Raw genomic sequence first — 27,336 nt, 5'->3', positions numbered from 1 at the left:
AAAAAAAATTCACTTACAAATGTCACTTATCATTTAAGCACTCTCAAAGGAAGGTTCCAACTTGTTATTCGCCCACGACATTCCGACTTGTTTTTAAGTTTAACATATTCGGATTTCTGGAAATTTAACCAAACTACCATTCTCCCTTCATATATGGAGATTCTTATTACGCTATACATACATTTACTAAACAACTCTTCAACAAGGACTGAGTGTCCCTTGGAACACTCAGACGCCCTCAAAACGCAACTCCGATGCAATTGTACGAGAGGCACAAAACCTTCATTTTCACGAACCATACATACGGAGGTGATCAAAGTCGACAATGAAAGTGCGTATTTCCATTGGAGCTAGTTCCACTACCAGTTTTGCAGGGTCGACAGGTCCACCCCTCACCACCTTGAACTCTTGGTCGGAACCTTCTACTTTCCATACTAACCTCCTCTTCTCCATCTCAGATCTTTCTTGATTGGCCGACAAACTCATCTCTGTCACTTTGCTGATCTGAAAAATAATAGAACCAAGTTAATCATTCACTAAAAAGAAAGATCATTCAATTTCAGTACTGGGAATCACGCGCTTATCCATTGCTTTTACCTTCTTTGTTGGGAACAACTTCTTTAGTTCCACATTCGCCAGTACAGAATAGTCTTTGTCTTCTCCAATCTTCAAATTTATCAAACAGCCACAAAAATTATGAATTCGAATATCTAGCACTGAAGTGAAAACTTACTGCAAACTAAAACCAAGAAGAGTAAGAGAGAAAGTGAGACCTCATATAGGTGGGCCAGCCGGAGGAGTACTTCCCGATTTTCAAGTTCCTGCAATGTTCAGGAAAGCAACAAACCAGATTACAATATGGAGTGGAGTACCGATATCAGAAACATGCCCATAATGCATCCCCCGAAATACCTGGAGTGTTATGACAGCAGTATTGTTTGGTAAAGCATAGGAAGGATCAATTCCAGAGAAAGTCAATGCATGAGAATTCACCCAATCATTTTCATCCTGCAAGAAGAAATTTCACCATTTGAGCATCGTGGCATGATAGCACTTGATCAACTTCAAGCACTTCCTCACCTGTTCTGTGAAGGCCAAAAGAAGCGGAGAATTTATCTCTTGCCCAAGCGTGCGACGCCACTTAGCACCTTCTCCAAGATTATCGATCCTCACGTAAAACTTCCCTTGGATCTGCACAATTGCATTTCGCCAACATGATTTCAATATCATGTTATGCTGAAGAAAACCGTTGAATGGAGAATGGAGGAAGAGGTCTTTCTTTGAATTCCAGCTCTAAACTAATTGTCTTTAAAAAGATCCATACGGTTGAATGTCAAATTTTTCCCATCCCAAGCTGGTGGGGTAAAATAATTATTATATGCTATGATAAACATGCTTGGGGATGTAGCTCAAGAGGTATACTTACAGTTAAACCTTCACACTTCTCAGGGATGCAAACTGTTTCATTCAGTACCTCACCAACACCTCGGGTATCATCATGAAGCAACCTCCTACAAAACAACAGAAGCATACTAGAGATAACGACAATGCAAGCAACAACAACAACAACAACAACAAAGCCTTTTCCCACTAAGTGGGGTCGGCTATATGAATCCTAGAACGCCATTGCGCTCGGTTTTGTGTCATGCCCTCCGTTAGATCCAAGTACTCTAAGTCTTTTCTTAGAGTCTCTTCCAAAGTTTTCCTAGGTCTTCCTCTACCCCTTCGGCCCTGAACCTCTGTCCCGTAGTCACATCTTCGAACCGGAGCGTCAGTCGGCCTTCTTTGCACATGTCCAAATCACCAGAGCCGATTTTCTCTCATCTTTCCTACAATTTCGGCTACTCCTACTTTACCTCGGATATCCTCATTCCCAATCTTATCCTTTCTCGTGTGCCCACACATCCCACGAAGCATCCTCATCTCCGCTACACCCATTTTGTGTACGTGTTGATGCTTCACCACCCAACATTCTCTGCCATACAACATCGTTGGCCTTATTGCCGTCCTATAAAATTTTTCCTTGAGCTTCAGTGGCCTACGACGGTCACACAACACGCCGGATGCACTCTTTCCATCCAGCTCGTATTCTATGGTTGAGATCTCCATCTAATTCTCCGTTCTCTTGCAAGATAGATCATAGGTAACGAAAACGGTCGCTTTTTGTGATCTTCGCTAGATTGCTCCGGTCATTAGTGTGGATAAGTATATAAATGGATAGAGATAGGAAAGCAAACACAAGATGTACGTGGTTCACCCAGATTGGCTACGTCCACGGAATAGAAGAGTTCTCATTAATTGTGAAGGGTTTACACAAGTACATAGGTTCAAGCTCTCCTTTAGTGAGTACGAGTGAATGATTTAGTACAAATGACATTAGGAAATATTGTGGGAGAATGATCTCGTAATCACGAAACTTCTAAGTATCGGAGTGTGGTGTCGTCTTGACTTGCCTTATCTGTCTCATAGGTAGATGTGGCATCTTCTCTGGAAGTACTCTTCCTCCATCCAGGGGTGGTATCTTTAACTGGTGGAGATGCACAAGGTAATGTATCAATTTCACTTGAAGCTTACTTGTAGTTTCAGGCTTGGTCAAGCGCGATACAAACCATGTAGTAGGAGTCCCCCAAGTCGCCGAGCTAGGGGGTCTGCTGAAAGAGGTGACAGACAAGGTAAGCAATCAGAGCTCCGACTGATTGTTCACCTTCTCCCCATCTTGCAGCAGCATGAAGGATAAAGAGAAGAAAAATGAGAAGAGATGATATGAGATACTTTTGCTTTTGAAGAAGTAACTTTCCACAGGCTTATTCTTGAACTGAGCTGGAGGGTTTTCTGGTTTCCTCCAGAGTATAAGGCCGACTGAAGAATTTGAGGGTCAAAACAAGTCCATCAAATCTAGAGTACGTTCCACCCTGCTGATATGGGATACTTTTGCTTTTGACAGAGTAATGGATGTATCGGCACGTGTGCTGTTACGCTTGTCTCCACATGCTTCCTTGTATCCTTCGCACTTGCCCTATCTGTTCCTCAAGCAGATGCGGAATCTTCCCTGGAAACATAAGATGATGAAGATGAGTACTCGAGAGCAATGCCAGGTAAGTAATCAGGTAAGGGGTTCCAGGCAGTCAGTTCCTGGCTGGAAGCTTGATTCCAAGTGCTGACTGATTGCTCTCTTTCTCCTTGTCTTGCAGGTAAAAACAAGGCCAAAAGAAAAAACAGGGAAAAAGCATGATATGGGATACTCTTGCTTTTAACCCTGATGATATGAGATATTCTTGCTCTAGTATAGCTTGTTTGCAGAGGTATTATCGGGGGGAAAGAAAGCTGAATATTTCGAAAGGCTTTGTTGGGAGTGCCCTCTCAGATATGATGAAGGGTTGAGCATTTTTGCAGGTCTGCCTGTCCGTTGGGGATGGAGGTCGACATATATAGGAGTCTCCCTAACAACAAGTAGTAATGCTATTCCTTTACCCTGCTTGGTCATAGCACGGTAGTGGGAGCTGCCAGTTTCACATGTTTTAACTCTGTCAGAGCACTTTGAAAAAGTGGTCTGTGGTATCTGGCTCTCGAGATTCGGAGAACGATGCCTCTTCGATTTTTGAGAAAGCAATCATGCTGGGGGTCTGACTCTCGAGATTCGGAGAGCAGTGTCTCTTCGATTTTGAGGAAGTAATCATGTTGGGAGTCTGGCTCTCGAGATTCGGAAGGCGGTGCCTCTTCGATTTTGGAGCAAGCAATCTTGTTGGGAGTGTTGTCTTGAATGTGAGTAAAGGTTGGACATGTTTGCTAGTCTACCTTGCCACGAAGCACAAAGGTTGACACACAGGGACTTTCCAATTATCCAGCAATGGTACTGTTCCTTTACCCTCTCTTCGATTTTGAGAAAGTAGTCATGTTGGGAGTCTGGCTCTCGAGATTCGGAGGACGGTGCCTCTTCGATTTTGGAGCAAGCAATCTTGTTGGGACTGTTTTCTCGAATGTGAGTAAAGGTTGGGCATGTTTGCTAGTCTACCTTGCCACGAAGCACAGAGGTTGACACACAGGGACTTTCCAATTATCCAGCAGTGGTACTGTTCCTTTACCCTTGTGGGTAATAATATGGTAGCTAGACCTTCAAAATTTATGTGTCTAAACTTTGTTAGTGCTGTTTCTTTGCTATTCTTTTACCTTTCTTGGTCAGAGCGATGTAGTGGGAGCTGCAAGCTTCACGTGCTCAACTTTGGCAGAGAACTTTGGCAAAGTGATCTGTGGTACCCATGAGTTATTGTTGCGTGTGGGAAGTGGGTGATTGAACAGTAAGATTCATGTGCTTTCTACTTCACCAGAAGTCTTCGACAGAATGCCCATAATTTCTGCAAAGCTGAGTGTGCGTGTGACAGGTGCTGACAAGGCTAGAAAAGTAGATGCCTCTTCGATTTCTGAGATCGGCCCTCGTGGTCTCTGAGCAGCCCAGCTTTTGAGAAAGCGAGCGCCTCTTCGATTGATTCGGAGAACGGTGCCTCACCGATTTTTGAGAAAGCAATCATGCTGGGGGTCTGGCTCTCGAGATTCGGGGAGCAGTGTCTCTTCGATTTTTGAGAAAGTAATCATGTTGGGAGAGTGGCTCTCGAGATTCGGAGGGCGGTGCCTCTTCGATTTTGGAGCAAGCAATCTTGTTGGGAGTGTTTTCTCGAATGTGAGTAAAGGTTGGGCATGTTTGCTAGTCTACCTTGCCACGAAGCACAGAGGTTGACACACAGGGACTTTCCAATTATCCAGCAATGGTACTGTTCATTTACCCTCTCTTCGATTTTTAAGAAAGTAGTCATGTTGGGAGTCTGGCTCTTTAGATTCGGAGGACGGTGCCTCTTCGATTTTGGAGCAAGCAATCTTATTGGGAGTGTTTTCTCGAATGTGAGTAAAGGTTGGGCATGTTTGCTAGTCTACCTTGCCACGAAGCACAGAGGTTGACATACATGGACTTTCCAATTATCCAGCAGTGGTACTGTTCCTTTACCCTTGTGGGTAATAATATGGTAGCTATACCTTCAAAATTTATGGGTCTAAACTTTGTTAGTGCTGTTTCTTTGCTATTCTTTTACCCTTCTTGGTCAGAGCGATGTAGTGGGAGCTGCAAGCTTCACGTGCTCAACTTTGGCAGAGAACTTTGGCAAAGTTATCTGTGGTACCCATGAGCTATTGTTGCGTGTGGGAAGTGGGTGATTGAACAGTAAGATTCATGTGTTTTCTACTTCCCCAGAAGTCTTTGACAGAATGCCCATAATTTCCGCAAAGCTGAGTGTGCGTGTGACAGGTGCTGACAAGGCTGGAAAAGTAGGTGCCTCTTCGATTTCTGAGATCGGCCCTCGTGGTCTCTAGGGAGCCCAGCTTTTGAGAAAGCGAGCGCCTCTTCGATTTCTGAGATCGGCCTTCGTGGTCTTTGAGCAGCCCAACTTTTGAGAAAGCAAACGGCTCTTCGATTTCTGAGATCAACCCTCGTGATCTCTAAGCAGCCCAACTTTTGAGAAAGCAAACGCCTCTTCGATTTCTGAGCAGGCGCCTCTTTGATTTCTGAAGCTCCGTCGAGTGCAGATTTTTATAGAGGCTGGCATTAAGTTCCAAAGCACACTTGAATCTCCACCAGTAGAAGCTTCATTCTTGCACTTCTAAGATCTTGATTTGTCCGACCTCTTCTCTCTTCAACACCTTTGAAAATGTCTGGCCCCTCCGACCGTCGTTTTGACTTGAACCTTGTTGAAGAGGCAGCCCCGCCTTCTCCAGACAACATATGGCGCCCATCCTTCGTCTCCCCAACTGGTCCTCTTACCGTTGGGGATTCCGTGATGAAGAATGATATGACTGCTGCGGTGGTGGCCAGGAACCTTCTCACTCCCAAAGATAACAGACTACTTTCCAAACGGTCTGATGAGTTAGCTGTTAAGGATTCGCTGGCTCTCAGTGTTCAGTGTGCAGGTTCTGTGTCTAATATGGCCCAACGCCTATTTGCTCGAACCCGCCAAGTTGAATCATTGGCGGCTGAAGTGATGAGTCTCAAACAGGAGATTAGAGGGCTCAAGCATGAGAATAAACAGTTGCACCGGCTCGCACATGACTATGCTACAAACATGAAGAGGAAGCTTGACCAGATGAAGGAAACTGATGGTCAGGTTTTACTTGATCATCAGAGATTTGTGGGTTTGTTCCAAAGGCATTTATTGCCTTCGTCTTCTGGGGCTGTACCGCGTAATGAAGCTCCAAATGATCAACCTCTGATGCCTCATCCTTCTAGGGTTCTGTCCAGTACTGAGGCTCCAAATGATCCCCCTCCGGTGCCTTCTCTTTCTGGGGCTCTACCGACTGCTGAGACTTCTCCTAAGCAACCTTTGTGAAGGCTCCCTCTTGTGTGTTTATTTTGACTCATGTATATGTACATATTTGTAGCTTATCGGGGATATCAATAAATAAGCTTTCCTTCATTTCAACGTATTGTGTTAAATACACCAAAGCCTTCTTCGCTAAGTTCTTTGAATTTTCTTTTGTTGAAGCTTGTATGTTGAAGCTTTCTGAGTGGAGCATGTAGGTTGGGGTAGTGTTCCCTTAATTTCCCGAGTGAGGAAAACTTCTTGGTTGGAGACTTGGAAAATCCAAGTCACTGAGTGGGATCGGCTATATGAATCTTAGAACGCCATTGTGCTCGATCCTGTGTCATGTCCTTCGTTAGATCCAAGTACTCTAAGTCTTTTCTTAGAGTCTCTTCCAAAGTTTTCCTAGGTCTTCCTCTACCCCTTCGGCCTTGAACCTCTGTCCCATAGTCGCATCTTCTAATCGGAGCGTCAGTAGGCCTTCTTTGCACATGTCCAAACCACCGTAACCGATTTTCTCTCATCTTTCCTTCAATTTCGGCTACTCCTACTTTACCCCGGATATCCTCATTCCTAATCTTATCCTTTCTCGTGTGCCCACACATCCAACGAAGCATCCTCATCTCCGCTACACCCATTTTGTGTACGTGTTGATGTTTCACCGCCCAACATTCTGTGCCATACAGCATCGCCGGCCTTATTGCCGTCCTATAAAATTTTCCCTTGAGCTTCAGTGGCATACGGCGGTCACACAACACGCCGGATGCACTCTTCCACTTCATCCATCCAGCTTGTATTCTATGGTTGAGATCTCCATCTAATTCTCCGTTCTTTTGCAAGATAGATCCTAGGTAACGAAAACGGTCGCTCTTTGGTATTTCTTGATCTCCGATCCTCACCCCTAACTCGTTTTGGCCTCCATTTGCACTGAACTTGCACTCCATATATTCTGTCTTTGATCGGCTTAGGCGAAGACCTTTAGATTCCAACACTTCTCTCCAAAGGTTAAGCTTTGCATTTACCCCTTCCTGAGTTTCATCTATCAACACTATATCGTCTGCGAAAAGCATACACCAAGGAATATCATCTTGAATATGTCCTGTTAACTCATCCATTACCAACGCAAAAAGGTAAGGACTTAAGGATGAGCCTTGATGTAATCCTACAGTTATGGGAAAGCTTTCGGTTTGTCCTTCATGAGTTCTTACGGCAGTCTTTGCTCCTTCATACATATCCTTTATAGCTTGGATATATGCTACTCGTACTCCTTTCTTCTCTAAAATCCTCCAAAGAATGTCTCTTGGGACCCTATCATACGCTTTTTCCAAATCTATAAAGACCATGTGTAAATCCTTTTTCCCATCTCTATATCTTTCCATCAATCTTCGTAAGAGATAGATTGCCTCCATGGTTGAGCGCCCTGGCATGAACCCGAATTGGTTGTCCGAAACCCGTGTCTCTTGCCTCAATCTATGCTCAATGACTCTCTCCCAGAGCTTCATTGTATGACTCATTAGCTTAATACCCCTATAGTTCATGCAATTTTGTACGTCGCCCTTATTCTTGAAGATAGGCACCAAAGTGCTCGTTCGCCACTCATTTGGCATCTTCTTCGTTTTCAAAATCCTATTGAAAAGGTCAGTGAGCCATGTTATACCTGTCTCTCCCAAAACTTTCCACACTTCGATTGGTATATCGTCTGGGCCTATTGCTTTTCTATGCTTCATCTTCTTCAAAGCTACAACCACTTCTTCCTTCCGGATTCGACGATAAAAGGAGTAGTTTCTACACTCTTCTGAGTTACTCAACTCCCCTAAAGAAGCACTCCTTTCATGTCCTTCATTGAAAAGATTATGAAAATAACCTCTCCATCTGTCTTTAACCGCGTTCTCTGTAGCAAGAACCTTTCCATCCTCATCCTTGATGCACCTCACTTGGTTTAGGTCCCTTGTCTTCTTTTCCCTTGCTCTAGCTAGTTTATAGATATCCAACTCTCCTTCTTTGGTATCTAGTCGTTTATACATATCGTCGTAAGCCGCTAACTTAGCTTCTCTGACAGCTTTCTTCGCCTCTTGCTTCGCTTTTCTATACCTTTCACCATTTTCATCGGTCCTCTCCTTGTATAAGGCTTTACAACATTCCTTCTTAGCCTTCACCTTTGTTTGTACCTCCTCATTCCACCACCAAGATTCCTTTTGGTGTGGGGCAAAGCCCTTGGACAATCCTAATAATTTAAGTAATATGCATTACAGTAGAATAACAAGCATTATATTTATTTCTTCAAATAGAAAGAAAGCAAAGTTGATGGACACCTGTGGAGCATCAGCTCTATTTGACCATCTACCAAGCTAGTTCCTCCCACTGCACGATCAACCAAGACTGAAACTTCTGTACTGCCATCTTGAACATAAATTCCAAGATTAATCTGAAAGAATGATTAAAGGAGAAAAAGTCAAAAAGATGAGGAGAACATCAGATTCAAGTCAAGCTCAAATGGGGGTAACATAAATGAGAGAGGGATGGCATGGAGTGGGTTGGCTCTTGCGTTAAAGGTTTAATCCTACCTAAATCAACATCTTTGGTTTATATAACCTGAAACAACACTTAATCACTTGAGCCAAGCTATCATGGGATTGGATTGGATTGATAATTGTATTACAATGTCAAGCTTAAAAGTTTAATTTAACAGGCCATAGGGAGCTTCTGGCTTAACTGAGGAAATAGAGAACAAGAGATCCTCTAATACTAATGCATACTACACTAATATGGACTGCAATCATAATAGATCAAAGTTGAAGTGTGCCACAGAAGGAAGCATACAGGGTAATAGTTTCCAGCTATTGGTTGGTTCACTTGTAGGTCCCAATCTGTCCTGAAATCTCGAATCTGCCAGTCATTTGAAAGGAATAAATTAAGTTACCCTGAAACACTATGTAATCCAAAACAAACTTATGCATACTGCAGCTTCCAAGATATCTGGTTATCCATCCATGAAATTTAAACTTGGCAAAATAGCCAGGTTAAGAATTATTGTGAGAACATCAAAATAGGATGTTCCTGTATTTGTCACAGTGATAAATGATGCAACTAAAACTTCCAAGACCACAGTATATTAAACAATAAACAATAAGATCTAAGCGGTAACAAGTATCAAAATACCCGTTTAATGAAGTCCCGGCCATTAGAATCTGTGTAGAATGTCTTATTGGTCTTCACGGCTGTTGTAATTTGAGTTGTGATTTCCTTCCCAATCCCATCATCCGCAGGTATAGGCCCGATCTAAAGTGATGACCATAACAGTTAAAAAGACAAGTTCTATAATAACCACAACATGAAAATTTGTTTATCTTTTAACTACATCAGTACACAACTGTAAACTTACAGTGAACTCAATTTCAGCATGATCCTTTTGCTTGTACACCCTTGTAATCTGTTTGTGCGTGGCATTGTGTTAATATAAGTACCAACTTGTTCTGCAATAGTTACTATCCAAAAAAATTTAAACAAGTGCACTTCCTCGGTAAAAACTCACTCACTCTCGTATTGTTTAAGTGTTGTGCATGCACCAAAAAGAAGAGTATTATAGGATCAAATAAAACCATTACACTAAAGTTCACCTATTCATATGGAAATTTGCAAAACCTCAATTAATGTACATTGCATGACACCCAAAAGATTTTTTATCAAGGCACCTAGGTGAACTTTTTATAGAATTTCTTATGCAAATGAAAAAAGAGGAAAATCTAGAGTAAGGACCATAACATTTGTCTCCTAATTAATCGGAACTGCAAAAGTTAAGAAGGTTTGCTGATAAACATAGAGCATCAACTACATTTTCTTTGGCAATTGAATCACCTGAGATACCCATGGATTGAGCTGTTGATGTACTTCGTCTAGAACTGGACCACGCATGACAATTAGAGGAACCTGGAAAAAGGTTAAAACTTTGCTTAACCTCAGTCATTCAGTTCATCTAAATTGAAAAAAAAAAAAAAATCAGGAGCAAAAGATCATTCTTCATCAACAAAAAGTTTGGTCAAGTGCTAATATATTTGACTACCTTCCGTTCAGACTTTATAGGAACTGTGCTATTTGGTCGAAACACATATGCCCCAGACGCCTTCAGAAAGAATTAAAATCCCAAATGATAATCAATCACAAAAATATTTGAAGTACAATGAAAGCTACAAGATATTCTGTATGTTACCACCTGAGGATCTTTGTCAGTCCCGTCATTTCCACTATAATAACTATATGATTGTTCAGCAGATGATGTAACCTTCAATTAAAAATATATTACATAACAAATGTTAGCATTATTGATACATCAATCAGAAACTCACATTAAGTGAAAATCAATGTTTTAAAAGGTGCACCCTGAATTAAGTGAAAAAAATTAAGATTCAAAGACATATATATATATATATATATATATGAATTGGGGAACATGAAAAGGAAAAGGAAATGAAACTATAAACTTCTGCTTTTATGCAGTGTCAAAACTATGCAGTGAGCATGCTATTAGACTACAAAAGAGACGCCAAGGGATAAAGAAAATGATATTAACTCAACATAAAAGTATGAGTAAGAAAAAAACATAAGCCTACCTGACTTCTGCTATTAACATAACGAGCAAGTTTTCCTTCATCTGCAGAATAATGCAGCTTTAAACTTCCTTTCCCAACTTCTATGGTCTTATTCATACTTCTCTCTGACGAGTATACTTTGGAAACAGTTGAACCACTACCTTTATCTCAAAAGTAAAATAATATAAGATAACATGTTTTGCTAGTGTGACAGGGCAAGATAAATTTGTTCAGCTGTAGATGAACAATGCATTACAATGTAAGTAGCATTACTAACCTGTCTGTTTTGCAATTGAGACAATGTAAGAACTGAAACCAATTGGTGGTACTGTCACTGAAAATGCTAGCCAATACTTGGGTGGTTCACCTGGAGTTTTACCCAAATATGCTCTAACATAGTAACTCCTTAACCTCAAAGAAGCGTTTGATAGGGGTAGAAGCTGAGCTTCAATTTCTGTTCCACTGGAATCCTGAACAGTAACCTTTTCATTGGAAATCTGTAACAAATTTGTGTTGCAGTCAGCCACATAGAAGTGACCATCAAATTTTAAGGTTATGTTAATTTCCAACAAGCACTGTAAAATTTAATCCATAAAAAAGATGGCTCTTTCAGATGATACAACATCTACATTTATCGGATTATTAAACAAAGTACAGAATGGTGCCTTTCATCGTAAGTTGCTAGAAATACACGTCATGGCTCTAAGAAAAGCAAAAAGATGATGAAAGATATGGATGATATAAGAAGACTTGATTAACATTAAAACTGTCAATAAGAGACAATGATCAGATATAATATCAATAAGCACATCATTAAAGGTTAAAGAAAGAAAGAAGAAGTAAAATTAGTACTCACGGGGATACGTATCACTTCTTCTCTCTTCCAACCAAGTGGATTGTAGACAACAACAACCTGCAAGGAGGATTCCGTATGATGTTAAAATGATATGAAAGGCCAGTAGTTTGACGTAAGCATACAGCTTAAGAAGTTATAGCATGCTTACCAAGTTTTTTCCATTAGACAAGACAGCTTCTGATGGAGGACAATAACTAATATTTAGGAGAGGACACTGCCAACAAATCAATATGCCGGATTAAATAGATGCTCAACTCAGTTCTTGGAAAATAATGTACAAAAGAGATTTCATAAGTAAAGTTATGATCTTATAAAAAAAATAGTAATGTTATGACAATTGGGGAAGGGGTAATTTGAACTTGGTATCTCCTGTTCCCAGGAGTGGTGTGGCTACCAACTGGTTTATGTCCTGTCCCTGTCAAATTTTCACCAAAATACCAAAAACAAAAGGATATAATGATTCAAATGTCTTTTTACCCCTTGTGGATAAGGATTTGCTAGCATAGTATGCATAAAAGATAGACATGCACGTACAAGTTTTAAATTCAACCACTGTACGTAATTTGTCTACTCTTCCAGTGCACGAACTTTTCAAATTTCAATTTTTTTATAAAGAGTCAGTGCACACACTTTTCAACCTTCATAGTATAAAAGAAATTCGTGCTAAGTTTTAAAATATATTGCCTGTTGAAAATTTGTGACAGTTTGCTCCTGTCCGGATCTTGATTCTGACTTGGAAAGGTAAGCAAGAGAGGAAGCAACCACCTTTTCAGCCTGCAGAGAGATATGAATATATGATTTACATATTAAATCAAAATAAATACCAACAACGATAAGAAAAAGTGTAATGGGAACATTGGAAGATAAAGTGACTTTGACCTGTAAATAGCCTATTGACAGTCGCATTGCATAATCAGCAGCAACATGCTGTCTTTCTGTACCACTAACTGCATCATGATGTTGAGCAATAGCCAAAGCATCAGCTAATGCATCAGTGTTTGGTCCAGAATCACTTCTGCCTCGAAAGAATTCCAATTGCCTAGCTGCCTATTAGCAGAACAAGGAAAGCAATAGTAGTTAGAAAACCTATAAGGACCAACCTACTTGACACTAGAACCACATCACAAAAAGAGACGGGAGATCTTACCTGATAGTAACCACTCATACTTCTGACATAACCTTTAAGGGCTGGACGACTTGTAAAATAACCAGTCCAATATGCATTAGGTTTATCTGCATACCTGAAATTGGTACCGCTTAATACAAAGACTTAGAAATGTATGATAAGTAGGATTAAAAGGAAAGATTTGTTAAACTCACGGGAAGAAATCATCAGTTTTTAGAGGCCATTGTTCATTTGTCGCATATTTTGCATCAGTGTAGATTGATGGGGTTGAATACAATGCATTGACACGCCCATCCTATTTTCCAAATGAAACCAAATTTTCAAATTATCACTTACAATCTCATAGTTTAAAGGCTGGGATGAAACAATATAAGTCTTCTTGGTACATTCATTGTCTAGACGCCGTACTATAAGTACCTGATTGACATAATGAATGAATTTGTCCATCTGTCTGAACCATGAATATGCATATTGATAGCGGAAATCTGTCCCCATGTTCCACATAATATGGTTTGTTCTTGTCACATTAGCCTAAAGGGGGAAAAAAAATTATTTACTGAATGCAACTGATAATCAAGTAAGAGAAGCCAGAGGGAAAACAGAAAAACATTATAGTTGATACAATTTGTTTTAGGCCCTACCTGTGCTAAAGCAGCTGCTACAAAGTCATTGACTCGCTCTTGAACATTGTAGTCGAACATGAGAACGTCATCCTTCATACAAATTTCCCAAGTGAAAAAGGAGCTCAAGACTCAAGAAATAAAAAATGCATTGTATGAACCTTTTAGGAACCGTACCTGAATAGGGGGTGACACATCATTTATTTCGAACACGAAACCATCAGGGGGATCATAATGTCTGGGGAAAATGCCTGTGAAAATCTGCAAATGAATTTTGCAACACAGAGAGCCAATGAATTCTAAATAACTGAAAGTACATTTTTATAAATGTGGTTTAGGAACAGAGAAAGAAAAGTGTGTTATCAAGTTGAATACTGTGGAAATTAAAGAAAGATGACCTGCGAAGATGAAGCAAGGGATCTAGAACCCTGCCATATAAATTCAAGAGTCTTATCCCGGAGTCGCTTAGCTCTATCTTGGTAATCTATTCGAGCGAAAAAGAGGGAATCGAATCCTAACTGCAATGAGCATTAATTTTCTAGTAAGTTCCAATTGCAATAAGCCAATAAGCGATGATTGATGAAAGAAAAAGTGGGTAGATTACATATCATACCTCAGCACCAAGCAGGTAAGCTTGAACAGCAGAGTGGCCAAAAGGGTCAATCTGCCAGCCGATTCGAGGAACCTGACCAAATTCTTTCAGAATAAATTGATGGCCTAAAGTTGTCTGATCAATCAAGTCCATGTAATGCGGGGTGGCCTCGTCGTGCATACACATTCCTCCATTTCTTCAATACCCAAACCAAAAAATGCTTCTAAGAATTTAAGTAACAATTGAGTTAAAAAAATGTGCAAAGAAAGAAATATTTACATGAACTCGAGCTGACCAGAGCTGACCAGCTCCTTGACTTTAGCCTTCAAGGCCGGGCTTTGCTGTCTCCACCATCTCTGAAAGAATGCAATCTCGACATAGATGAACTTCCGATTCTTCTCCTCCAGCAAAGCCGAAATTACAGAGTCGAGGACGTTCTGAACGCAAGCGCCGCGAATTGAGTTGTTGGCGCCTACGAAGTACTGGTCAACGGTCTTAAGCCACCCGACGTCGTCGTGAGAGTGGGGAACTAAATGAACATTGATTTTTCCGGGGACAATTCCCGCCGTCGTGTTATAAGCTATGTACTCCGATTTTGCTCCCGGTAACCCAGCCAATAAGACCGCCGTCACCGCCGTGAACAGAAACAACGCCGCAGCGGTAGAAGCCATATACTGAAATTATTTACTCAGAGATTGCCTGAAAGAGCATATCAATAAGCGATCGGTCTCTCTCACTGGACTTGCTTCACCGGAAAGCGAGAACTTCTTTTCTTGTCTAGTACCGGAGGTCTGGCGCGTGTCATTTTAATGATGATGATCATGAAAGTGATGGTTTGGTTTTAATTATTTTTTAATTTCCAACGGATATACACAAAATTTTCTTCACTTATTATCCTATGACAAGTCCAGCCCATGCTTAACCCACGGGCTATTGATGGCAATCTCCAATATGTAGCCCAAAATTGGATTAGGCCCACTCAAATCGGGATGTGCCGTTGTAGTATGGTCGGTGCAATCCATAGGTTTCCCATTTAAACCCTAATTGAGGTTTTCAGAATTCAGAATTCGAAATCCCAACCATGGAAGACACGTTTAAAGTTCGAGTAGGCAAAATCTTCGGCTCGCTAGCCGGTTCATTGCCATCGCCGTCGCCATCGAGCTGTCCACCGTCGTCTCTGAGTTCGCTATGGTCCCTAACAGACGAGGAAATGGAGAGGAGGGAATGGAACAGAGACAAGGGCAGCCCCGAACCCGAAGCTGAACCCCTACCCTTCTACTCAAAATCAAAGCCAAAGTCAAAGAATGATTTCAGTGACGACCTGGAGGAGGACCTTCTAGACCTTGACGACGACTTGGAAGACAAAGAAGAAGACGAGGAGGAAGATGCATCTGCTTCTTCTTCCAGTCAGCCTGCAACAAAGCCCAAGCCAGACGACTACAACGAAGAGGAGTGGGAAATTAAATCCTCAATCGGCTGGGACTGTACTCTCGACTTCGAGGTATTTATCATTCTATCTTGATTAGATTATCATGCCATCACTATGTAGTGTAATTCGATGTTTGAGCAAATCCGAAATCAGTATTGTAATGATGATTGATCCTAATTCCTGTGAACATTAAATAAGTGCTGAATCAAATTGTAATGATGATTGAGGGTTGGGACTGCCTGTATTAACCTAACCTGTATTTTTCTTGTGTATGCAGGATGAGGAAGATGGATATGACAAAGTGGCTGTTGGCAAGGAAACTGCTGGAGATCGCTTGTATATGAGGGATGTCAACGACTATGGTATCGACATAGACACTCAAGATGAGGTTCCTAGTTCCATCAAGGATTTCACTAGAGACCCACGTGCCAATCACCTGGCAGCTAAGATTAGGCTCCAACAAGATGCTGAAGCAGCTCAAAAAATTGACTCCCTCAGGGTTTCTGGGAACGGTGCACCATCTGCCATAGCTGCTGAAAACATCTCTGAAGATGCTCCCAACCCGAAGTCGATTCTGAAGAGGAAGAATGATAATCAGTTAGACTCGTCTAAAACACAAAAACGCGTCCGGTTTGACTCTAACTGCAAAAGTAATGAAGATGTAGAGGGTGAGGGAGCCAAAGATGTTACTGTAGAAACTCATTCAAATGAAAATCCTGCAGTTCCGGATTATATACGAAATCCTTCAAGATATACGCATTATACGTTTGATTCATCAGGTGACGTAGATGAGGAGTCTAACAAGCAAGCCTATATGGACTTCCTTAATCTGGTGAGGAAATCAAATTCTATGGAACCACAGGCTGAGGATGCTTCTGTTGATCTTTCAAAACCTGTCACATTTATACCGAGAAAGAAATCAAGCGATGCTGTAATGATAGAATACGATGGGGAGTCAGAGAGACCAGGAGGTGATAGAAGGGAATCTGCGGCTTGTAAAGTGATGCCACTTGCCATTGCAGCGGAGGATAACGAAGATGTTTGCGCAATGGAGGAAGATGAACCGGATACAACAACGGATGGAAGAAGCAGTATACAGAGAACTGGACGCCAATACCGGACAAAAACCAGTTTGGAATTCGATGAGTGAATAAATTTTTCACTGATAGACGGACATGTGACATTTCAGAGTTAAGTAAACTGCCATTTTCATTTTCGTGTAATGTAATGATGTATTTCTCTAACAAAGCTGCGATTGAATGCTTACTGGTTTGCAATTTTGCATTCTTCATAACCCCTACGTGATTTGCTTGATAATTTCTGGAATGATAAAAACCTAATTCCAAGTCCCCTGTTAAGGAAGGGTGAATAATATTCAAGCAAGAATTAAACTTTTCCAGACAAGGGAAATAAACTTGAGCAGTCCGGGGAGCAGCTTTTTCATGCCGGAAATAGCAAATGCCTTCACGCATTGCACTGAAATCTACTTTTCTGGACTCCCGAGGGAATCTAAGATCGACTTGGTCAAAACAAAAATAAATAAATAAATGACATAGGAAATATGGATCGATGATATATTAGATGAGTAGAATGCATCGTTACCCCATCCCATTCCACTATATATGCCCAAAAGAGCAGACGGGGAACGGGGGTGAATGCAAGGTTCCTAGTTTTTGACCGAAATACTGATATTTCAATTCAATTTTCTCTCTTGACATGTGAGTTACAAAATGTTTCCATGGTTTGACATGTGCCTTTTCTGTGCATTTGAAGCACAATCTCCCAAAGCATAGAGGTTAGATCAGCCCCGACGGAATTACAGAACAATACAACAATAAACCCACAACCTGGAGTTGTTGCAAAGTCAAGAGCCTAAATAACAGTTTCATCACCTAGAACAAGCGCTTCCTGCAACCTGTGGCACCACAATGGCAGAACATCTTTTTCACTTTCCCATCGGGACCCATGACACTGTCAAGGGCATAGCCATAGTCATATGTGAGCTCCTGTCATAAATCCAAAAATAATGTCAGCCACTCCAAAATTAAGTTTAAGATCCAAGTACTGGAACTCGCAGTTAAAGTCCACATAAAGAAGATTCCAAGCACGTCCAACAGAGAACAAATTCATATCAGGATCCTAAAATCAACAGAATTTAAAGCACCAAGACATTAACCTTGTTGGCTACAAAGTTCATAAACACACAACCCATTACTCCTTTTAAAAATGTTACCAGCATTTTTATCTCGGAACGTTCCCATTTTCAACCTCAAACAAACAAGATTGACTGATGATGAAAACGACCAAGAGAAAGAGAGATAGAGAAAGAGGGACCTGCAGAGGAGGTATGTTGTCCGCAGCAAACAGCATCACCCGAGCTAGTTTTAAGTCGTGGTGTGAGCTCAACACAGACTGGACAAACAGATTAGGCTCACAACTGTGATTTATAAATCTTGCTATGTTTCCACTTGAACCTGCATCAATGCAGAACTCTGGCCCGCTATCAGAGCTCTGATCATCAGGTCTCTCCAGTGAATGAACTGCTGGTATGGATACAGCTTGTGATCGCCTCTGTCAAAAAGATAAATGAGACAAATATCTCTGGGGTGCCCCTCAGCAAGATCAAAATACATTAATTGACAAAGAAAGATGTCATATGAAATGGCAGAGTGTAATTGAGTTTAACACAAAACATACAAATGGCTGTTTCCTCACAGAGATCCACATGGTCATGAAGGTGACGTCATTAGATAGAAAGCCACTTGTGGGCAGTGTTCATCCAAAAATAGTCATATGTTCTAACAACTACAAGTTTACAAAATAGTCATTCTCTGCCAACATTTCATTATCAAGTTTGTCTGTACATACAAAAACTTTGTGATTAAATTCTTCCATACATCAAAGCCAAAATATAAACCATCATCAACAATTCTTAAAAATATATCAGAACAACCATTAACTACCGAGATAATTAATTCATGCATGCAGAAACCAAGTAGGAGATTCAGTTTGCACGCACTAGGTTTTTAAAGCTATCAAATAAAGATGTGATCTTTTATCAAACAGTACAGAAAGCCACAGAGAGACTTCAAACTGGAAATGACAAATGCATTTCATATTGGAAAGTTGAATACAGCTGCAGTGGAAATACCTCTCTTCCATCCAGCCCCTTCATCGTTTGCAAGCAATCCATGTCAAATATGTAATAGTTCTCTAAGGCACTATCTACATCTTCTGTCCTTCTAATTACTCCTATGTACTCGCAGACTGGTGCTCCAGAAGGTATAAAATCCCATGATCTAACAGCCCATCCCTTCATTGGTGTCCGGAAAACCTGCTAATGCCCACTATTTAGAACCTTCATTTTAAACATGTACCACTTTGACAATAGCTAAGCAGTGATATTTGTGTAATCATGTGTTTATGTTCGATATAACCAAACAAAGTAGCAGCAATAACACCACCTCAAAACGATACTTCAGCCCTCTCTGAGAAGTACGATTGATGCAAGAAAGTCCACAACCACATTTTGGACCACATTCAAACACTACATCCTTCGCCTCAATTAATCTGGAAGATAAAACATATGCAAAAGTAGCCTCAAATAAGAAGTTAAGAACATAAAGCAATAACATCAGCCAAAACTATTAGGCATCTAATATCAAAATTTCATGTAGATACATTGATACAGCATCATGTTTAATGTCTTGCTCACCTGCCACCATCACGCTGCACATATGGGAAATCATCGCCATTAAGCATGGTGCATGCACAAGTCTTGGGGTCTGTGCAAGAACCTTTGCAATTGCATCCAGTGGCATCTGTGGGAAGCTTCACATTTTGCGCAACTTGGATAGACTTACAATACGTGAAACCTGAAATTTAAGAATTTGACACCAGATTATTGTACTTGCCCTAGTCTAGAATAGAAAATCATTCAAGTGACTGTTTGAACAAATTGGAGGAGACCACATGTCCATGAAAAAGTTCAACCGCCACATCTAGGAATTGGACACAATCATGTAGTGTGAAATAGATGATTAATGAGATGTTAAAATTTGAGATTGACAACTCAATGATAATTAGGGAAAATTTATTTTATTCAGATGCACATGTGCGTCCAAGACGGGGAAAATTTCTAAAATTTGATAATTCAACTTGCCTGTGGGTGCAACAGGTGGATCATCAACCAAATTGGTAGCCGGAATGGGAACATCCTCTTGGCCCCCACTGATGTCCTCACACACCAATCTTAGTAATAAAACAAAAGAATGTAATTACAATTACAATTTGAAACGAAGTTTAAAATATGTTAACATTTTAACTGTGTTCCACCAAATACCCGCGTATTTCTGCTACAGACTGCGGTACACGTCCATTGATAAATTGAACCTGCTAAACGATTGAGCATGTTAAAGAAAATAATAACTCAAATACATAGTTGCTCACTGATTCACCATGCTAGACATGTCGAAATGAAAATGAGACAAGACATTCTGAAATTCTGAGTCTATAAACAGGAATAACCCACTGAGATATATTACCATACCTAGAGATAATAATGCAATCTAGTTCAATTGTGAGCACAGGCACAACAACAAAATTGAGCAAAAAAATTGAAATAGAAAAGCAGGGCCAAAACATTGGTTAAAGTTAAACAGAGGAATTAAAAATAACAGCAGTAGCATAACAAATTACATTAAGGACTAAAGCATGCTTGCTAGGAAAGAAAAAAGTGAGAAAATTTCCGATATTAAAATAGAATTGTCTTCAAATGATGTGACACCAGAGCAGACTAAGAAAAAAGAGGACTCTGGTGCACCTTATTATGAATAATTATAGTACCAAATAAGACTTAAGTAAACTCTAATAGTCTCTTCTGTATTATGAATATCAAGATACATATTTATATCTTGAATGTACACTAATCCCATCGTAATAACTTAGAAATGGTAGCACACAAAAAAATTACAGATTATGTGACAAAACAAAATAATTCCTCCGTTTGCTAACTAATAACAGAAGAATTTCTACACATAGTCTGGACAAAAATTGCCTCAAATAAGGCTCTTCTTGTCGGTAATGGAAAAAAGTACTACTGAAAAAAAATATAACCTGGTTAGTGGTCAACACTGGCTGCCCTTCAATACGCCTAAGACGATACTTAAAAACAGTAAATCCAGAAAGACCCTTCTCTGCCCAATACTGAACAACCTGTAAAATGAAAGTTAAAGTTAGTCAGAAGCAAAAAGGTCGATCTACCATTTCTTTATATGCAACTACTTGACTAATTGTTTCATTGTTAACATCAGCAGAAAGTTCAACAAACAAGTAGTGCTTGATAATTAAAGTGATAGCTATGGTTTTAGTGAGATATAGAGAAAACAAATAGTAAAAATAGTAAATAACATGCTTCAGAGAATTTTACCTTGTACAAACCATCGTAAGTGTAAACTTTGCCAACATAACTACTTTTACAATCATGCCCACGAACTACTCTAACAGGTACACATTGGTCCACACAATTCTGCAATTTGTGAGAACATATAAAATTCTTAGATTGTTTGTGATTATCGATTGGAACCTATAGACCAAAGGTTCAGATAATTGGATATCCTCATGTCTGCCGTTAAAAACCAAATCCTTACTTGTGGTCCTTGTTAGAGAATAACTCATACATTTGAAAAGAGAACTTATAACTATCAGTTTAATTTATAGATTGATTCATAAGAATACCTGATATATAGGACTAAGTTACTTTGAAGCAGTGACAACTAACAAGAAACCAACACAAGTTAACTACTCTGATATAGCCAACTCACATTGCAAACACACAGGACGAACAATAAAATGAATGTATAAACAACTACCATTCCAAATGGAAAAGGAGAACAAAATTGTAAAACAAAAAGTAGAAGACTCTATATGCACACCTTGAGCGCTAAATTACCACGTTCTAGAACTTGGTCTCGAATTTGACGCTTATCACCTGTCAAATTATGACCACCTTGGCCAGTATACACAACATCCTCAGCATTATCCAAATCATCCTCATACATGCCAGATATAACAATGGCCACTGCGAGTGGAAATGTGTAGTTACTGTACTCCTGCATTAACAACAAGGGGAAAATCTGAAGTTGCTTCTTATTTATTAACTTAGACTAGAACATCATACGAGCAAAAGAAAAGAGGACCAACATCAACATCAACACTTTTGGACGTTTGTATATTACATACTAATCACAGTAGAGACAACCCCCTACCCACCAAACAATATGTTAAATTGTTAATAATGAAATAAATATACAAGTGATAATAAATAAAAAAAAATTGTAGGTTTATTCTCAAGTTTTCAAGTCCACAGAGGAAAAAGTATGCATTACCCCTTTGCCGTAGTTTTGCCCCATATAGTCAATCCCATTCAGCCAGTGGCTATGAAAACCAACAGCAACCATTTCAGCCCGAGAATAGAACTGATGCCCAACATCAATACCTGCCAGGAAGGGAAACTTTAGCACCCACAAATAAAAATCTTCGGAAAAAAGAGAGTACATATTTCAAAAGCAACTGTTTTCAATTTTTTTTTTTTTTTTTGAGAAGAAACAATTTTATTAAAGAATAGAGTAACTGTTTTCAATTATCAATCTCATAAACATATCATAATCAAACCAAAATGTATTTCAGTCAACAAAACCAATAAAAGCACATGGCATAAAGGCACAATCAACCAAAGTGAGAATCACAAACCTGGAATGCTTCCGATTCTTTTAGTGGCATTCAAAATTTCTTTTCTCTCCATCATCTGCTAGACATTATAATTTAAAAGCAAGAGAAAAACAGGGGCAGATTACATCAGACCTTATAATCATGAATGTGACCATCATATTCCCAACAGGAACATCATTCTTTTACTCACTAACACGAATTTTATTATTAAAGAAAGGTACAAGAAAGACAAACATGTCCATCAAAATCAGGATAAGCTAATTGCATTAAAATAAAATAAAAATTCCCCAATCAACAAGAATAACACTAAAAGGAACATCATTGACTGTTATTACAAAACAAAGTTGTCATATTGATATCAAGTAGGAAACTCATAAAACCAGAGTCGTGTCACAACGATTAACACCAGCACCAATGTTCCATTCATTTTCACGTTACTTCAGAATTCCTAAGAATAGTACATCAGAATCACTTTACAAAACAGAAGTATCTGCACAGCACTTGCACCTAAGATCGTTTGAATTTAAAATATATGACATTGTGAAAACACAAAGAATATGTCTATCATGAGAAGACAGTGATGAGGCAAGAATCATTCTGACTTGCCTTGGATACTGCCTTCAAATCAGGTCGTTTTGACGCCTTTGCCTCTGGCGGGGAAGCCTCTTTCTGCGGAAATTTGTTCATTTAGGGAAACATATTAAAGACCAAAATGCTCAGTCTCGAGACCACATGCATGTTAAGCAAAAGAGTAAGTAAGATAAACTGACCTTAGATTTTTTCGAAGATTTCGAGCCCTTTTTTGCGGATTTGGAGGCCTTCTTATCAGCCTCCACTTTTCTGCACCTCATTTCTTCTTCCTATGAATCAAATTTCTAAAAGTTGACCGTACTTCTTACACAAACATTTTCAACATTTAAACATGCAAATAGGGTAAAATCTGAGCTCAATCCTCACGAGGACAAACCTGTACGAAATAAAGGTAATGCTTGTTGAACAGCCTGAGGGTCTCTTTGACCTTAGCATGGTCGCTCTTCTCAACCGAAGAATCGGTGGGTTTGCTGGCTCCGCCTTCTAAACCACCGTTAGAGCCGGCGTCGCCAGCCTCATTTTTAGCATGGGAGCTTTTTCCACCGTCGACATTGGGTCTTTTGCTGAGGCTACCTCCGTCTCCCCCTCCGTCTTGCTCTCCTCCGTCTCTGTGCTCATCAAGTAATGCAACTCTCTTGCGGATCAGGAGTTGCTTCTGGGGTTTCTCTTTGCCCTTAAGGCGAGAACTAGTTCTCCTTCGCGGCGGCGAAGAAATCTCGTTTTTGGAACGTGGGTCTGCAGCGTCAGCGCCTCCTTCAGCATCGGCGGAGCTCTGAACCAGAGATTTCACCACCATTTTTCACTCACTCGAAGGTATCTGCAGAAGCGAGAGAGTGATTTTGGGAAAAACTTGAGATTCTAGGGTTTATCAGGAGGCGTCGAGTCACACATGAAAATTGGAGCCTTGGTTTAGGGAGCTGAGAGAGAGGGAGAGAGTGTGTGTGTGGGGGAGCGTGGGGGCGTATTCGTGGGTTTGCTGGCGTCACTGTTGACTGTCGTGTACTGGTTTCGGAAGAGTACGGACAGGCCTTGATTCCCGCCCTCGCCCCTTCATCACCATTCCTCCCTCCCTCTCCTTCACTTTAGGCTTGAGGCTTGAACGCTCCTCAGATTTGGCCTCTTCCCGAGGAAGGAAGGGTATTCTTGTCAAATCGAAACTAGAGTTTCCATAATTAGATACATTTTCCCTTGTAAATTGGTGTATTGTCAGATTTTAGACATTTATGGGTATTTTTCCTTACTTGTAAAATTCCTTTTCTGATATTTTTCTAAGATAATTAAATTGTAAAATAAAGTTTTTAATATGTTTATGGATATTCTTGGTCCTCAAAAAACAATAGATACAATACTCTTTGACAGTAAAGGCACGGTACTCTTAGGTAGGTAACGAAGATAAAATACATTATCAGATTAAATGTTCGGAGATCTCATTTTGCATTCTACTTTCTTTTTTTTTGTTAAACGATAAATTTTTATTAAATTAAATATTAAATTAATCATTGATGATATTTGAACACACTCCATCATGTAAGAAATAGTCACTTTCTTTTGTATATCACATTTAAACCACCTTCCTTTTAAAAAAGGAAAAATATAACAAGCAAATGCGAAAATAAAAATATTTTTGTCTCTTTGTTTTTCAAAGAAACAAAGTAAGGATACCTCGTTATATGTGCTCAAATTTATATTTAAAAATAATAAAAAATAAAAGCATTTTTAAAGTGCTACATAGAATCTTTTGTGCTTCAACATATCTGTCAAATGTTGTTCAAAAAAAAAATAAAGATGTCAAATGAGTTTTAAATTTAGAAAATGTCGTGTGCTCTTTAAATTTAAATATTATTTATATTATATTAACATGTTTTTGTCTGACTTTTTTCTAAAAATGAAATATTGAAAAGAGTTCACATTATGGAAAGTAATATAAAATAGAGTATGCAAAAGTAAATTTGTGAATCAACAAATTTTAGTTTTTAAACTGCTGTTCGGGTCAACAAAATTGTATTTAAAAAGTCACATTTAGATAAATTGTTGAATATGCTGTTAAGGCATGTTTACTTAGGATACCTTCATTTTCATACACAAACTCATCAAGACCTATCCACTTGTTATTCATTTGAATGTTAGTGAACACATGATACTTGTTACTTTCCACTTCATTCATGGTAGGTAAACATTAGTGAATACGCATATAAATCATTCAATGAGAAGGTAACTACCATTCAGTAATACTTTTTGCATATCCTTTAATTTAATTATTTATTAAACTTTTCTCAAACAATCAATAGTGTGAGACGGTTAATCAAATTTGGACATCTGATGCAAAGGTAAGCGCTATTATCGAACTACAAGCCGTATACTTAGTTTAAGTGTTTTTCTTATTGGTACTTTTTGGTGTTTGAACATGAGATTTTGCATTCACGTCAAGTGGCCTAAACTCTCACTCCTTGGTATAAGTATTTGTGGAGCCAAAAATAATCAAAGAAATTATGAAGGTGACATGTGGATTTTTGGGGAAAAAAACAAAATTATATAACAGCTGTAACATCTCACATCGCCCAGGGGAGTGATCCTTAAATGTATATTCACATCCCTACCTAGCACGAGGCATTTTGGGAGCTCACTGGCTTCGGGTTCCGTAGGAACTCCGAAGTTAAGCGAGAAGGAGGCCAGAGCACTCCTAGGATGGGTGACCCACTGGGAAGTTCTTGTGTGAGTTCCCAGAAACAAAACCGTGAGGGCATAGTCGGGACCCAAAGCGGACAATATCGTGCTATGGTGGTGGAATGGGCCTGGGAAGTGGTCAGCCCCGGGCCGGGATGTGACAATTGGTATCAGAGCCTAACCCTAGTCGTGGTGTGAAAGGGAGCTCACTGGCTTCGGGTTCCGTAGGAACTCCGAAGTTAAGCGAGAAGGAGGCCAGAGCACTCATAGGATGGGTGACCCACTGGGAAGTTGCTCGTGAGTTCTCAAAAACAAAACCGTGAGGGAATGGTAAGCCCAAAGCGGACAATATCGTGCTACGGTGGTGGAGCGGGCCCGGGAAGTGGTCCGCCCCGGGTCGGGATGTGACAAATGGTATCAGAGCCTAACCCTAGTCGTGGTGTGCCGACGAGGACGTCGGGGCCCTAAGGAGGGTGGATTGTAACATCCCACATCGCCTAGGGGAGTGATCCTTAAATGTATATTCACATCCCTACCTAACACGAGGCCTTTTGGGAGCTCACTGGCTTCGGGTTCCGTATGAACTCCGAAGTTAAGCAAGAAGGAGGCCAGAGCACTCATAGGATGGGTGACCCACTACGAAGTTGGTCATGAGTTCCCAAAAACAAAACCGTGAGGGAATGGTAAGCCCAAAGCGGACAATATCGTACTACGGTGGTGGAGTGGGCCCGGGAAGTGGTCCGCCCCGGGTCGGGATGTGACAACAGCTCAATCAAGGAAAAGTCAAAGGTAATCAAAATGGTATTTATTCAAATACATCTCATCACTCCTCATCAAATCCTTATTCAAAAAGTAGCTCCCAATTTTCATATTCAATTTAAGTTTAATTGCCAAGTTAATTGCAAGATATTATTTCATATAATATCTTACAATTATACTCACAATTTGACCATATATGGCCGACCCCTATTCACTAAATAAGGCCGGCCACTCCCCTATAAATGACTATGTTTCCCCACTAAAAAGTTAAGGCATTTGCCACCCACAAACTTCTAAACACATTATTTTCATAATTCTAACTTTGGCATCGGAGATTTTTGGGCAAAAGCCTCACATTCATCATAGGCGCGTGAGGCTTTTGGTCTTAATCTTATATGTTATTATTGTGCAGGTGCATTTTCATCAAATAAGAAGACGGCGGAAATTTGCATCCACAAATATATCATTATATTAAAAGATATGAGATTTTGCTTTGATGTGTTTTTAATCTTACATGTAGAAACTCAAACTTACCACAATGAAAGACCTTATCGAGTTGCATTTGGTCTACAATAAAACTACTTGGACACAGTGAAGTGGTACATTTGTTTGACAACTCTTTAATAAAGGCGGGCTCTACTATCATGTGAGGTTACTTGTACTAAAAAGTATGTCAATTTTTGTACAAAAATACTATCGTTACCACATTTATATTACTTTTTTAATGGAGATGAAGCCCACCAATATTAGTGGGCCTTACTTATATTAGAGAGATAATACATATGTAATATGAAAATTTTGATAAATGTAACATTACTCATTTTTGTGTCTAAATAATACTATTCTTCTTAAAATAAGATAAATAAATTACCAGTACCTACTTGCCTCATCGTTAATGGATTTGGGCCATTTGCGAGGGAATAGGCCCCAAAAAGCAACACGTCCATTGTCCATTTCGTTTGTAGGGAGCCGGCAGTTTGCTTGGCTCGGCTATCAGTCAGTCTATCACGTTCACATATAATTCACCCTGTACTTTAGGAGTT

At 39.8% G+C, this 27,336-nt stretch overlaps 3 protein-coding genes across 4 annotated transcripts; 1 reads left to right on the top strand and 2 right to left on the bottom strand.

Annotated features, from left to right (window-relative positions):
* Nucleotides 1-32: 32 nt before the first annotated feature.
* On the bottom strand, nt 33-14,943 carry LOC126634535 (alpha-mannosidase At3g26720-like). 2 transcript variants are annotated; one of them, XM_050305048.1, is made up of 27 exons: nt 14,401-14,943; nt 14,143-14,317; nt 13,928-14,047; nt 13,707-13,790; nt 13,551-13,622; nt 13,327-13,440; nt 13,104-13,204; nt 12,931-13,024; nt 12,663-12,830; nt 12,468-12,557; nt 11,932-11,997; nt 11,784-11,840; nt 11,205-11,424; nt 10,949-11,094; nt 10,552-10,620; nt 10,402-10,461; nt 10,197-10,268; nt 9,724-9,771; nt 9,501-9,620; nt 9,162-9,227; nt 8,654-8,766; nt 1,427-1,511; nt 1,081-1,191; nt 913-1,008; nt 774-821; nt 598-666; nt 33-504 (listed from the first exon to the last, which is right to left on the bottom strand). In XM_050305048.1, exons 1-27 carry the CDS (start codon nt 14,790-14,792, stop codon nt 289-291), a joined length of 3,072 nt encoding a protein of 1,023 aa, XP_050161005.1. In that variant the 5' UTR covers nt 14,793-14,943; the 3' UTR covers nt 33-288. The 2 variants fall into 2 exon arrangements, with proteins under 2 accessions (XP_050161005.1, XP_050161006.1); XM_050305049.1 differs by having other exon boundaries at nt 10,949-11,088; nt 14,401-14,942.
* Nucleotides 14,944-15,161: 218 nt separating this feature from the next.
* On the top strand, nt 15,162-16,844 carry LOC126634546 (FK506-binding protein 4-like). Its single transcript, XM_050305062.1, has 2 exons — nt 15,162-15,622; nt 15,828-16,844. Exons 1-2 carry the CDS (start codon nt 15,203-15,205, stop codon nt 16,698-16,700), a joined length of 1,293 nt encoding a protein of 430 aa, XP_050161019.1. The 5' UTR covers nt 15,162-15,202; the 3' UTR covers nt 16,701-16,844.
* A 254-nt stretch (nt 16,845-17,098) lies between these two features.
* Nucleotides 17,099-23,979, bottom strand: LOC126634541 (histone-lysine N-methyltransferase, H3 lysine-9 specific SUVH4-like). The gene is made up of 15 exons (XM_050305056.1): nt 23,247-23,979; nt 23,050-23,139; nt 22,886-22,948; nt 22,301-22,355; nt 21,937-22,046; nt 21,484-21,660; nt 20,979-21,077; nt 20,666-20,764; nt 19,893-19,942; nt 19,713-19,801; nt 19,266-19,425; nt 19,015-19,120; nt 18,702-18,884; nt 17,885-18,121; nt 17,099-17,556 (listed from the first exon to the last, which is right to left on the bottom strand). Exons 1-15 carry the CDS (start codon nt 23,664-23,666, stop codon nt 17,443-17,445), a joined length of 2,052 nt encoding a protein of 683 aa, XP_050161013.1. The 5' UTR covers nt 23,667-23,979; the 3' UTR covers nt 17,099-17,442.
* Between the last annotated feature and the right edge of the window lie 3,357 nt (nt 23,980-27,336).

This window comes from Malus sylvestris, chromosome 9, assembly GCF_916048215.2.
Source record: "Malus sylvestris chromosome 9, drMalSylv7.2, whole genome shotgun sequence".
NCBI classification, from domain to species: Eukaryota; Viridiplantae; Streptophyta; class Magnoliopsida; order Rosales; family Rosaceae; genus Malus; species Malus sylvestris.
This window is presented reverse-complemented; position numbering and strand designations above follow the sequence as displayed.